The 14035-nt window shown below is 45.3% G+C and overlaps 1 protein-coding gene across 1 annotated transcript in view; it reads right to left on the minus strand.

The window, feature by feature from the left end:
- The window catches only part of HECTD4 (HECT domain E3 ubiquitin protein ligase 4), a 2691195-nt gene that overhangs the window by 1970475 nt on the left and 706685 nt on the right, over positions 1-14035 (minus strand). Inside the window, exons 28-29 of the mRNA XM_086943079.1 lie at positions 12924-13012; positions 11946-12121 (exon numbers count right to left, since the gene is read on the minus strand). Coding sequence (XP_086799205.1) covers positions 11946-12121; positions 12924-13012 — 265 coding nt within the window. The remainder of the gene's footprint in view (positions 1-11945; positions 12122-12923; positions 13013-14035) is intronic.

Raw genomic sequence — 14035 nt, forward strand, 5'->3', positions numbered from 1 at the left:
GTGGACACCTCACAAGGAAAAGCCAGGAGGGGTTCCCTTGTGGTAGGAGTACAAGCGCCGGGATGCTTACGGGTTACTGTTCGCGCTATACAAATACAACACACATTTACACATTTAGTGAGGGCACACACGATAGACAAAGTCATGTAATCCAGTAGTACCAGCCGGTTGCCTCAAATTTGGTGGGGGGGCAGAGTCTTTGGAGTTGAACTGATTATGATTGGTTTCTTTGGATAGTTTCAGGGGGCGGATGGGGGGGCTTTGTATATGCATGGTTGGGGATCGCATAGTGTGGGGGGAGCTGTTGGGTAGGCAAGGCATATGCTCTACTTATAGAATTTCACAAAGTATACATGACAATGTTGTGACCAATGTTGATGACCACAGCGAAGGAAGGGGTGTAGCGTACAGAATAGCAACCATTCCCGCTGCTCATGGGTAGCACAGTCCACCTCTTAACATGGAACATTAGGGGGATCAATGATCACAGGAAGATTAGGAAGAGGTGGTAGCATACTTGAAGCGTCATAAGATTGACGTGGCACTGTTACAGGATTCTCACCTGCCACCACAGAGTAGCAAGTTGACGCATAAATTGCTCCAAGGAAAGGTCAGTGAAGCAGGCTTTACGCCACATGCCAGCCACATGCCAGGGGTGTCTTAACATGGGTAAATCCAGCATTAGGGGTTTCTGTGCAGACAATCGAAACAGACCCAAATGGCAGATATGTTATTGTGAGATGCCAGAAAGAAGGACTGGATGTTAAAGTAGATAGCGTGTATGGGCCCAATTACGACGACCTACAATTTTACAATAACCTTGGTAGTAGCCTGCTCCGAGATAGGGATTCCTCAATAATAATAGGATGGGACTTTAATTGTAGCCTGGATCCCCATAAGGATCACTCCAAGAGACCACCTCGCCACTGGAGGCACCTTTTTCCTGATATTGAGGGATTCACTCACTACTCTACACCACACGACACCCACACAAGAATGGACTACTGGCTCGCGTCCAAGGGCCTGCGTGGCCAAATTGCGAAGTGCTCCCTCCATCCATGCACTCTTTCTGACCATTCCCCAATACAACTTGATCTAAATTGCCCTGCCAGACAGACACCGGTATTCCTTTTGGGATTGCGGCCCTACTCCCTTATGGACCCAGTATTTACTGCAGAAATTTCTGCAGACATTGAGACATATTTCGAAAAAAATGTAGGGTCTGTCGATAGTTTTGCCATCATCTGTGAGGCTTTCAAGGTCTACATTTGAGGTATGGTAATTGCTAAACACTCTGGAGTCCTTAGATGAAAGAGGGATGGACTGTCCAAATTAGAGAAGGACATTTCAACACTTGAGCAAATGTTTTAGAGGATACTTCTACCTGCAAATTTCTCACCTTTCCAATATATTTCCAAGTAGTACCCTCCATACGTGGTGGGTCTGAAGGATGGCCAGATAAGGAAACCCTGAAAGATTGAACGTACAAAATGTCCATCCAAACACGACTCGAGTACAAACAATAAGGCTTGGAAAAGTTGTGAAACCTGCATCGTCGCAAACAAAGGAATGTCCCCTAGTGAAAATAGGTAGAAAACGTTTCAGTGCTGGAATGGGTCTCGATTCCCTCTGGCAGTTGCTGTTATGCAAGGGTGTAGCACATTTTGAGATATAAAATTAGCTAGGGGGGTAAAGACCTCCTCTGGTCTAATTATTCATTCTTGCTGCCTGTGTAGCCTATGAAAAGCGGATTATTGTTGATGTAACTGCTCTTCCACCTTGGTGGAATGGGGCAGGGATTGTCCTAGATGGAAAAGGGTAACCTCCTTGAGGAGGAAAGTCGTTTTAGTTCTGGTGACAAGTTTATTTGGAAAGAAGCATGTAACGGTGGCCAGGCACTCAGTAGCTGCAACTCAGTGATGCACCTTGGGGTGGTAACTCCAACACGAAAAAACGTCTAAAGAGTCTTAAGAGTAAGTTAATGCAGTAGACAAATGTGAACTAGCACAAAGGGACCAAAACCAAGATTATGTCCCATTGGGACATGACAAAAGGCATGGGAGGAAACATATTTGCCAGTCCCATCAGAAACCTCATTATTATAGGAGACTTGAAAAGGGACAGCTGATCCAAGAATCAGAGGAAAGCTGAAAAGGCTACTATGTAGCTGCTATGTATCCTTTGACAGTGCCCACCACACAGCTGTGCTAGACCAACAAGAGTGTAAATCTGAGGATCTGAGGCACGTAACCCCTCAAGAGAACCACATCATGTTTAGCGTACAAAGCGGCTACTCTGTTACACCTCCCAGTATAGACTGATTTGGTGGAGGTACGACAAGCAGCTAATATCACATCAAACATCTCCAGCGGCAACTAGAAGAAACTCAGATATTCTGCTCAATCTCCAGACATTAAAGTGGGGGCTCTGTAGGCTGGGGTGCAGAACTTGCTATTCAGAATGGGAGAGGAGGTCCACCCTGAACAGTAGACCGAGCAAAGCACAAAGGGAGAGTTGCAGAAGGTCCACGTACCACACTTTGACCAGTATGATGCGTGAAGACGACTTGCACTCCGTCAAGGCAAATCTTCATCAGATCATCAGGGAATGAAAGGTATGGAAAGAAATGCATACTTAGGTGAACATTTCCACCTCCGTACAAACACATCCCTCAAGGCTTCCTGCAGCAGATAATGGAAGTCACATAACTGCAGGAACCAGGTAATGCTGCAAGTGGCAAAGAGGTTCATCAAAGGGTGTCTCACTGGGCAAAGATGTTTTGTACCACCTCCGGGTAGTGACGGCACTCATGATGGGCAATATGACACCTATTTTGGTTGTTATCTCTGGTATTCAGAGAGCCAGCCGGACAGTTGGACATTATTTATAACCTATGCTGATACACCCACATTCATAGTCCTGTTTGTAAACCTGTCACATCACATTCATGCTGTGTCAAGATCTGATCATTCTGACTATGAAGGGACAGGATGAAAGCCTCGAGTGCCAGCCGAAAAGCCTTAAGTTCAAGCTTCTGATATCCAGTTTCTCTAGATAGGTATCCCATCCAAGGGTGGCTGCATCCACCACTATCACGGCCATGGATGAAGACCATCCCTTGAATTAAATACTCCTTTACTGACCACCAGGCTAGATCTGCCACAGTGTTCTGGGAATTCACAATGGTGATTTCTAGATCTACCTCATGTTGGAACCACTGTTTATAGGGCAACCACTAGAGAGCCTTATATGCCAGCATGCATATATGACCAGGAGGATGCAGAAATCTAGCAGACTCAGAAACGACAGGACTGAAATTCAAGCTCTTGCCCACAATATCTGAAGCATACCCCAAATGTCATGGATACTCTGTAAAGGAGGTAAAGCTCGAAGCAGTGTTGTATCCAGTATGGCCCATATGAACAGGAGACGCTGAGAGGATTCTAGGTGAGACTTGATACAGGGATGACACCATCTGTGGCGAGCTGGACTTTAGCAGGCCATTGTTCAGATAAGGGAATATCAAGATGCCCGACCTCCTGAGACGTGCAGGACCAAGCCATCACCTTTGTGAAGACTCAAGATGCTGATGTCAGACCAAACAGGAGGACTGCGAACAAGTAGTGAATGAACCCTACCACAAAACACAGGTAACTTCTGGGAGACATCAGGATCATAAAGTTGAAACAGGCACCCAGTACGGCGAGGGACACCATCAAATCTTCCAATTACAGAACCACAAAAACCTGAGCCAGGGACAGTATCTTGAACCTTTCTTTGCACAGGTAGAAGTTCAACACCCTGAGATTTAGGATGAGGCGAAGACTGCCATCCTTCTTGGGAACAAAGAATTACAGAGAGTTGCCCAATTTCCTTCTCTGGCACCAACTTCAGCACTCCTTCCTGCAGAACTTCTGCCACCTTCTGCTGCAGTATTTACAAGTAGTCCTGTGACTGAAGAACAAGTTACTTACCTTCGGTAACGCCTTTTCTGGTGGATACAGTATCTGCCTGTGGATTCCTCACCTTGTGAATATCCCCTGCTTCAGCAACATTCGGAAAATTATTTTGTAGCTCGTCACGCCGACGTGAATGACGTCACAGAAGCACGGCATTGCGCGCGGCTTCGCTGACGTCACTGAATCCATAATAAGACCCCGTCGGCGTGATGACATCAGTTCCGCCCTTTTTTCCGTGCCCTCGAGGCACACGGACGGACCGACAACAGTATATTTACACAGTGTACACAGTACAAAATAATCAAGGTAACACACACAGTGTGAAGACAATGCAGTAGAGCAAAAAGAAACAAGACATTGCCTTAAAAACAACATGCACAAAAGCAATAAATAGCAACTATTATAGGTATACAAGGGTAGACAACGGGGAGGCGGGTGGGTCAGTGAGGAATCCACAGGCAGATACTGTATCCACCAGTAAAAGAGTTACAGAAGGTAAGTAACTTGTTCTTCTGATGGATATATCTGCCAGTGGATTCCTCCCCTTGTGAATAGATTCCCACAGCAGTCCCACTCCCAGAGGAGGGTGTCCACCCTTCTATACCAAGAAGTCCTGAAGGACAGAACGAGCAACGTGTCCGTCCCTCCTCACCTCTGCATCTAAACAATAATGCTTTGCAAAAGTGTGGAGGGAGGCCCAAGTTGCAGCCCTGCAAATGTCCTTCACAGTAACACCTCTAGACAAGGCAGATGTAGATGACTTTGCACTAGTAGAATGAGCTCTCAAACCTTCTGGATGTTCCTTACCGGCCAGGGAGTAGCATATCTTGATACACAAGACAATCCATCTATGCAGCGTGCGCTTGTGCACCGCTCTGCCTTTCCTGCAGCCAACGAAACCCACGAAGAGTTGATCATCAATTCGGAACTCCCTGGTTCTGTCAAGGTAGAAGCTCACTGCCCTCTTAGGGTCCAGACGGTGAAGTCTCTCCTCCTCCTTGGAAGGGTGAGGAGGAGGATAGAAGGTAGGGAGGGTAATGGACTGCCCCAGACGGAAGGGGGTTACCACCTTAGGCAGAAAAGAAGCCCAGGTCCTGAGTACCATTCTTTCAGCATGAATAGTCAAGAACGGGGGTCTTGAAGCTCACTTACCCTCCTTGCTGAGGTAATCGCAATCAGAAAGACCGTTTTAAAAGATAACAACCTCAAGAGACACCTATAAAAAGGCTCGAAAATTTAACCCATTAAAAAAGTAAGGACAAGATTCAAGTCCCATTGAGGCACAATAAAAGGAGTGGGAGGAAATTTATTTGTAAGACCCTTTAAGAACCGCAAAACAACAGGTGAATTAAATAAGGACGACTGTTCCAGCAGGCAAAGGAATGCCAACAAAGCCAAAAGATAACCTTTCACTGTCGCTACAGCAAATCCCTGCTGAGCCAAAGAGAGTGCAAACTGAAGAATGTCAGACAAGCAAGCCTTCAAGGGGTCAATGGACTTTTCTCCACACCATGAGACAAACTTGGACCACCTATAAGAATAGATAGACGTGGTGGAGTGCCGCCTGGCTGATAAAATAACATCCACCACGTCAGGTGGGAGAGAAAAAGAATTCAGGTTGCCCCGTTCAATCTCCAGACATGAAGGTGTAAGTTCTGGAGGTGGGGGTGTAGAACCTGCCCCTGCGACTGCGAGAGGAGGTCTGCCCTGAGAGGGAGACGGAGGGGAGGGCACGAGGAGAGGTGGAGAAGATCTGTGTACCACACCCTTCTTGGCCAATCCGGGGTGATCAATATGACTTGGGCCCGGTCTTGGGGAATCTTCCTCAGACCATATACAACTTGGGACCTGTTCTTGTGGTGAATATAGTCCTCCTAATCCTGGCCAGCTACTAACATTATGTAGATGGAGCAGCGGCTATCAGTTTGCCGTCTTGCTTTACTGGATATGGGTCACCATTTTACAAAAAAAGTTCATCACAAACGGTTGCGCTGTTTTCCAAAGCTAGCAGGATGGTACTCGCCTGTTGCCTAGGTTCTCATCGTCAGCGTCCACCACTCCAAACAGAGGAAATGTGATAGTCCACAAGGAAATAAAGAAAAAATGTGTGTGGTGCTAGGGTGTCAAATCCTGCCTGTATAACCTAGTGTACTACAGGTCTGGACCCAAAAAAGGAAAAAATGTGCCAATCCATATGGCGCATTAGTCCCGTGTTATAAAACCGAGCTAGACCACACTGGCCAAACAGTTTTTATTCTGTGCTGTGTGTCTGCTCACTTTAAAAAGCCAACATGTTTCGTTGCCCCTAGAAAACTTACGGCAACTTCTTCAGGGCGTGGGTCTATCACTCCACCCTGCACCGGATTTCATATGTGTGCCTCTGAACAACATAAAAGGAAAAACAACGCAACTCTGTCAATTGGCACTGTTGTCTTAAGTTGATAAAATCTATAACACTCCCCATCTGGCATGTCACAAGCTATTTACCGTGATTAGGCACTTGACAGGCATACCTGTACCTGTACACTCATATGGGTATGTGCATTAGTCACTTTCACTGTCTAGTCCTTCGTACTGCCACCATCAGCCTGTAAAAAACATAGAACATAGTGAGTTTAGTCTCCAAAAGTATGTATGTTCCAGTGTGGGATATGAGCTCTACTGAAGTATGTTTGTTCCAGTGTGGAGTGTGGTCTCTACTGCTGTGTAACAGCGCCTTACACTCTCATGCTCCTAAGGGGATGCTCTACTCATTTCTCCCAGCGTTAGCCTGCCAATACGGATTATGCCGTCATCATATATTATATTATCTGGCTCAACTTGCTAGGGTACTAATCACGCATGGATCAATTAATAGTTCTGCACTATGTCTATGTGCTACTGCTACTGAATGCGCTGATTTGAACTCACCGGGATCTCGTGTGCCGTGGAGCGTTGTCTCTGCACCGCTCGGGTTCCGGTTCTACCAGCTACTCTATAGCCTCGTTGGGATACCCACGTCATCACGTAATCACATGATCGTGGGTGCCAAAAATGTAAAGTCCGGGGGAATGTATCCGCCATCTTGAAATGTTTGCCATACCATACAGCACAGTGGTATCCAGGGTACAGGCATCCAGGAATTAAAGTATTAAGAGCCATGCATACATACTTTTTCTTTTAATTAAAGACTCATGTGCAATTTATATTTAACCGGTCTACTAGAGACCAGTTGTGGAAAAATGACTAGAGCACCGACACTTTGCTCATTTTACATATGCCTGTGCCGTTAAATTGAGTGAGTAGCCCGCCTTGTGTTCGATCATTTGTACATGACGCCAGGTGACCTGCTGTGGCTGTCAATGTCCGGATATCGTTCTAAATGCAAAAAACCTTACACTGCATTTGAATCTACATAACTTTATTTAACTTTATTGAGGGTGTGCCAGTGAACAACCACAGCTTCCATATTTGCCCTATGGTTATCTGTAAATGAGAAAGCTGTCATAAGTGTCTAAAGGCATCCTGTTCACCCTTGGTGTTTACTGGATGGTATTGGGGTGATAAACTTTACTACTTACTCAGGCTATCAATATTCATGCTTCAAATCTAATGTCAGTACTGTACAGTGCTTTCAGATTTGTTGAAGGTGTATCAAAAGACAAAGACATGTCTACGTGTCTAGTTGTATCTACATTAGATGTAGAATCAGAAAGTTATTATGTATGGCTGTGTTCGTCCTGTTCTCCCTAGGTACTCGCTAAAACATAGTGGTATTTAAGTGTTTACCTTTCCCCAATCAATAAAGTAATTGAGGCCCAGGTGGTCCGCTCCCTCCTGGTAAATCCATCTGGCTTCTCTCGTGCTAAGTCTCCTATCCATATTGAACTAGTCTCCTTGCACTTTCTTCAATACCACCCACCGGATGTCTCTCGGGGTGTATCTGAACTCTTGGAAGTGTTGCACCAGTTTCGTGGTCAGTTTACCTGCATCGGATACTGGAACCTCGGAACCCGAGGAATAAAGGGTATGGGAGGAAACGCGTAAAGGAGTTGTGAGTCCCAACTCAACTGAAACGCGCCCCACAAAGCTCCCGGGATCGATACTGGAGACTGCAGAAAGACGGGCAGTGAGCATTCTTGTGAGTGGCGAACAAGTCCACCTGAGGAGTTCCCCACGTACGAAAGATGTGATGAGCTACCTCCGGATGAAGCCTCCACTCGTGGTCGGCTGAGAACTGCCAACTGAGACTGTCTGCACGCATGTTCAGAACTCCGGCCAGATGATTAGCCATCAGACAAATCTGATGGTCCTGAACCCAGGACCAGAGACGCAGAGCCTCTCTGCAAAGACAATGCGATCCCACTCCTCCCTGTTTGTTGACATACCACAACGCTGTAGTGTTGTCCGTTAGGACCTGAACCGACTGACCGTGAAGGGAAGGAAGGCCTTGAGTGCCAAACGTATCGCCCGCAACTCTAGAAGGTTGATGTGAAGCAACCTTTCCTCTCGAGACCAAAGACCCTTGATCTCCAGATCCCCCAGATGAGCCCCCCACCCTAGGGTGGATGCATCCGTTATCACTGTGGCCACTGATGGAGGCAGATGAGAGGGCTTTCCTTGAGACAGATTGCCCTCCACGCTCCACCAAGATAGATCCGCCGCAGCTTCTCTGGAGATCCCCACTGACTCCCTGAGATCTCCATTGTGCTGATACCACTGCCTGCGGAGAAACCACTGGAGTGCCCTCATGTGCCAGCGAGCATGGTTGACCAACAGAATACAGGAAGCCATCAGACCAAGCAGACAAACGACCTTCGGGACTGGAACAACCGCCCCATTGTAAAATAAAGGAATCATTTCCTGTATGTCGAGAATCTTTGTGGAGGAGGGAATGCCGGACACACAGTGGTATCCAGTAACGCACCTATGAATAGGTTGCGCAGAGAGAGCACCAGGTGAAATTTGGGCACGTTTATCGAGAAACCCAACCTGTACAACAACTGAGTTGTAATCTGCAGATGATGAAGCACCTTCTCTGGCGACTCTGCTTTGATGAGCCAGTCGTCCAGATAGAGGAATACTGGAATCCCCGACCTCCTGAGATGGGCTGCCACCACCGCTATCACCTTTGTGAAGACGCGAGGTGCAGTAGTAAGACCAAACGAAAGAACCGCAAACTGGTAATGTTGCGATCCTACCATAAAACGGAGATACTTCCTGTGCGACTTCAGGATTGAAATGTGGAAATGCGCATCCTGCAAGTCGATCGACACCATCCAGTCCTCTTGCTGCAGCCCTTAAAGAACCTGCACAAGGGTGAGCATCTTGAATTTCTCCTGCTTCAGAAAGAGGTTCAAAATCCTGAGGTCCAGGATTGGACGAAGTCTGCCATCCTTTTTGGGGATCAGGAAATACCGGGAGTAGCATCCCTGACTCCTTTCCTGCTCCGGAACCACCTCTATCGCATCTTTTCTCAATAATGCCAGGACTTCCTCCTGCAGGAGAAGTAGGTGGTCCTCCGAGCCAAATCCTTGGCAAGGAGGATAATTTGGGGAAAATTCCCGAAACGGAAGAGCATACCCATTCTCTACAAGATTGAGAACCCAAAGGTCTGATGTGACCGATTCCCAATCTTGCTGAAAATGAATAAGCCGACTCCCCACAGGACTGACATTATCCAGAATAGTGGATCTAGGGCTGCTTTGCTGTGGCGAGAGGGGGGTGGGAAGAGGAAGAGGAGGAGGAGGAGGAGGAAGAGGAGGAGGAGGAAGAGGAGGAAGAGGAGGCTTGACGACCTTGACCACGGGTCCTATTTCTGCCCCTGTAGGATTTGTACAGGGAATTCTGCTGCTGCTGCTGCTGCTGCTGTGGCCGTTTATAATAGCGAAAGGAAGACCTTCCGAATCCTCTGAATCTCTTATTTGAAGTTCCTTTGTTTGTAGGCCTAGAGACCTAGCAGTCGCCTTACTGTCTTTGAACCTTTCCAAGGCTGTGTCTGCCTTCTTGCCAAACAGACCAGATCCATTAAAAGGAAGATCGATCAAAGTTGACTGCACATCAGGAGAAAACTCCGAAGATTTCAGCCAAGCAGCCCTCCTAGTAGCCAGATGAACCCATGACCCTTGCCACAGAGTCCGCCGTATCCAAACCGCTCTGGATTACCTTGCGAGCGGCAGCCTGCTTATCTGCAAGAACCTCACTGAAGTTCTGCCTATCCTCTACAGGTATCTTTGGAACCAACTGCTTTGTGGAGTCCATAAGAGCGTGAATATAACGCCCCAGAAGGCATGTCGCATTCGTAGATTTTAAAGCCATGCTGGCCGATGAGAAAACCTTTTTTGCTGATTGGTCCAATTTCTTTGACTCCCTATCACTTGGTACCTGAGGGAAGGCTCCGGTAGATTGCTTGTAGCAGGCTGCCTGAACTACCAGACTCTCAGGAGATGGATGTGAAGACAAAAAGTCTGATTTCCCAGGAGCAACCCTATACCTTCTTGCTACAGTCCTTGATACCGCAGGAGAAGAAAAGGGCTTACACCACACCTCTAAAACTGGCTCAGTAATAGCCTTGTTAAGAGGCAGCATTGGCTCTACAACCGAAGAAGGGGAATGAAGCACCTCCGTTAAGATGGTGCATATCCATTAGAAATGCTTGCACATAGCTAGAACATCTAGTCAACTTCATCCACACATGCCTTCTGAGCACAACAGGGATGCCAAATACAAGGTACCAGATTGAGACCCGGTCATTGTGAGTTCAGATCCCCCTCCTGCTTCAGTGATAATTTCTGCTGCAAAGAAGTCTCGTACATTTGCATCTTCGTCAACTGTTGCTCTGGATAAGGCATATAAACGCATGGCTTAAGTGGAAGTTATAATCATGAAACTATGTTATAAGCAGGTCATCTCCTGCTCCATCATCATTGGAATCCTGGGGTGCTCGCTGTTCTGGAATAAGATTGGAGTAAGAGCTAAAAAGAGAATAGAGTATCTGCTGATAGTTGAGTTAGAATGGGTTTGTGGTCTGACATCCGTGTCAGCACCAGGTTACTGATTGGTGACAGTGGAGCATGCAATTGCATCATGACTTACATTATGATGCACTCGCACATTACCTTTGAAGCTAGAGTGGGGTAGAGTCTCACTTTGCTTATTTATGCCTTCGTTTGGACTTGGACTTAACAGAGGACTTTGACCTCAAAGTTGAAAGTTCACAGGAACAACTGAAGGACAGAGTCCAGTGCCACAACTTGGAGCAGGACTACACAAAGGCCATGACTTCTTCATACAACTTTGACTCCTAATCAGAGATTGCTTTTGAGAGCCTCAGTGTGCAAGTATCACATGATTTAGAGTCTTGTATGGATCTCCCACACAAAAGACACACCTCCTGACAGTCTGTGATTGACATCTGCTTTCAGTAGTCCCTGCATGGCTTCAAACATTTCTTTTTCGAAGGGGACATCATTCCCTGGCACATTGTGAAACCGTTTAATAAGTCAACTGAAAACTGACAAAATCAGGAGAGGAGCTCTGGATCTGTTTCATAAAGAATGGAGGCAAAGGAGTTGATGTCAGTGCACAGCAGTAGCGCTTATATACTTGTACGCCACCTAGCAGGATACAGGAGCATTGTTATGCAAAACATATCCAGATGTAGTCTGCCTCGAGGGTGATATTCTAAGGCGAGCAACCTGCAGTTAGAAGTACCTATCAAAACATGTCTTGCCAAGGATGGCAATAGTGAGTCGTTAAGCCTTATTCCAGAAGGTTGAACTTAAATGCCGCACCATTAAATTGGGAAATAAAAACATCTGTTACTTAAAGTGGCCATAAATGCAAACATTCTGAAAAGAAGCACTACATAAAAGCAAGTTACTAACATATTCTGACTGTCAATGCAGGGAAACATGCACAAGTTAAGAAAAACAATTAGGGAGATATATTCTTAGCCACCATTTCAATGTAAAAATATGTTTACAAAGTAAACCATGCACTAAGTACCTGGTGCCTCAGTTGGTGTGCCAGATATACTTCTTGTGATACTAGGCTGCGCTGCTATTGTCACATGCAATAGCAACTCAGCTCTATTCATCAAACTTTTAACTAGTGTTTTTGTTTTTGCCATAAGATGCGTGGATTTTGGAGTAAGAGAATGCACTTCTTGAAAGAATTTCTCTCTGCAAAAAAAAATAAAGTAAGTAGGTTATAATTAGCAGAAACATGGTCTCATCATTAAAAGAGTCCTTCTACATCCTCTTCATGGAGAAACACCGTCAGTACTAGACCCATAATAAGAACTATTATTAGAAAACAATAAAAAGCAATAATGATGCCATGGCTAGATAAGTGGAATCCTCCAAATGATGTTTTAAGGAACAATGACACAACTTGTTTCAAGAAACATAGAACAAATCAAAATGGATCATTGTTTGCCGAAACAAATGTATTCATATTTTATCCTAGACCAGTACTCCAGTCATACTTTTTTCCTTCGTGTGTCTTAAGAATGTTGCAGCGATTGATGAGTTAACAGCCGATGACCACTTTTGCTGCATCCCAAGATAACCTACATGACACTTAATTTTTGGTGTCCTCAGCAAAGTAACGGCTTGATGTTTCCCAAATGGAAGGCCTTGGAGTGTCTGCTTCGGATATGCTTTCCTGAGTACTTTTTAAGCTTGTTGCACAGAAGTGTAATTATAGATTTCTTAATTTTGTTTTTTTTATAGTAAGTGCTACAATTTTGATCTGTAGAGCAATGTTAAGAAGGAAATCACAGAAATGATAAATTAGGTGGTTGAAAGATGCTGCTCCTGCTTATGACCAGTTCTAAATGCTTCTGTTATTTGTCTTCATATCCACTGGCGCAAAGACAAAAGTACAGTAAGAGGATATGGTGGATTCTAATATGAAGTATAACAATGAGCTCAAAAGCCACAGATATGGTATACTGGAATATTTTAATTAGGTCATACCAACCTTAAAGCTAGAACCATGTTTTCTGGATCACAGCCATCATTAGGAACCTCCTTCATGGAACATAAAAGTTCTAATTCTTTAAACTTGCCCTGCAGGAAATAAGAAACATTGGACATAGTTTTACACAATTCTCTGTGTAAAAAAATAATAGAGATCCTATACATGGCAAACCTAATACACATTTAAAACAGTTTGCCACAAACTGAAATGAAATGTGATTAATGTGCTAGGATGCATTATCTCATGTTTAATGTCTAAGCAAGCTACTTGCAAGCGGACGTCAGGGGAGTCACTCAATTTAGCTACACTACACAGATTTACAATATGGGAGGGCTAGGTACCCACAACTAAGTGATACTGCATGAATCCTCATAAGCAGTATGTGGTTGCATACGATGAAGACAATGTACATTGTACAAGAACACGTTTTCTATAGGGTAGACCACGTAATAATAGCTACACGTATACAATTGAGGCAAAAAACGACAATGGGGGAGGTTTGTGCATTTGTGTTTGTGTTTGTGCCAGAATCTCCATTTATAAAGGTTTCAATGTTCTTAACATACCACAAATATTTTTTATTTCAGGAAAGCTATGATGAGGATCACATGTTCTAACTAATATATCTAACAGCAGATTCTTCACCTTTAGAATCACCCAGGCACAAGTCTTGGTCCAGATAATTTCAAAAGTACTCCCACCTGCAGGCAAGTGGTGTTGTGTAGCTCTGCGTAGGCTTTGTACCACCCCAAAAGTGTTGCAGCGGAGCCACATATCAGAGCCACCCCTGTGACGACATCAGTTCCTAACTTTTTGTATCTTCTGATGCAGTTATGGAGCTCCACTCTCACCATTCTTACCAAAACATTTAGACCGTATGCTAGGGAATCATGTCCCTTACAAAAACTGATACTCAAACCCCAAAAGGACTGCAGGAAGCAGATGCTGCTCACAGAACGGTAAGAGGTGTACTTTTGGGGCCTGAGGCATTAGCTCCTTTGTGCACTCAAAGGCAATCTGGGACTGTGCGGCAAAGCTCTACATCACCAAATACTTGCAGACAAAGTTCAGGTTCCGCTCCAAGTTCAGGCTGGACTCAGTCCTGTTATCCA

Source organism: Lissotriton vulgaris, chromosome 11 (genome assembly GCF_964263255.1).
Source record: "Lissotriton vulgaris chromosome 11, aLisVul1.2, whole genome shotgun sequence".
Lineage (NCBI taxonomy): Eukaryota > Metazoa > Chordata > Amphibia > Caudata > Salamandridae > Lissotriton > Lissotriton vulgaris.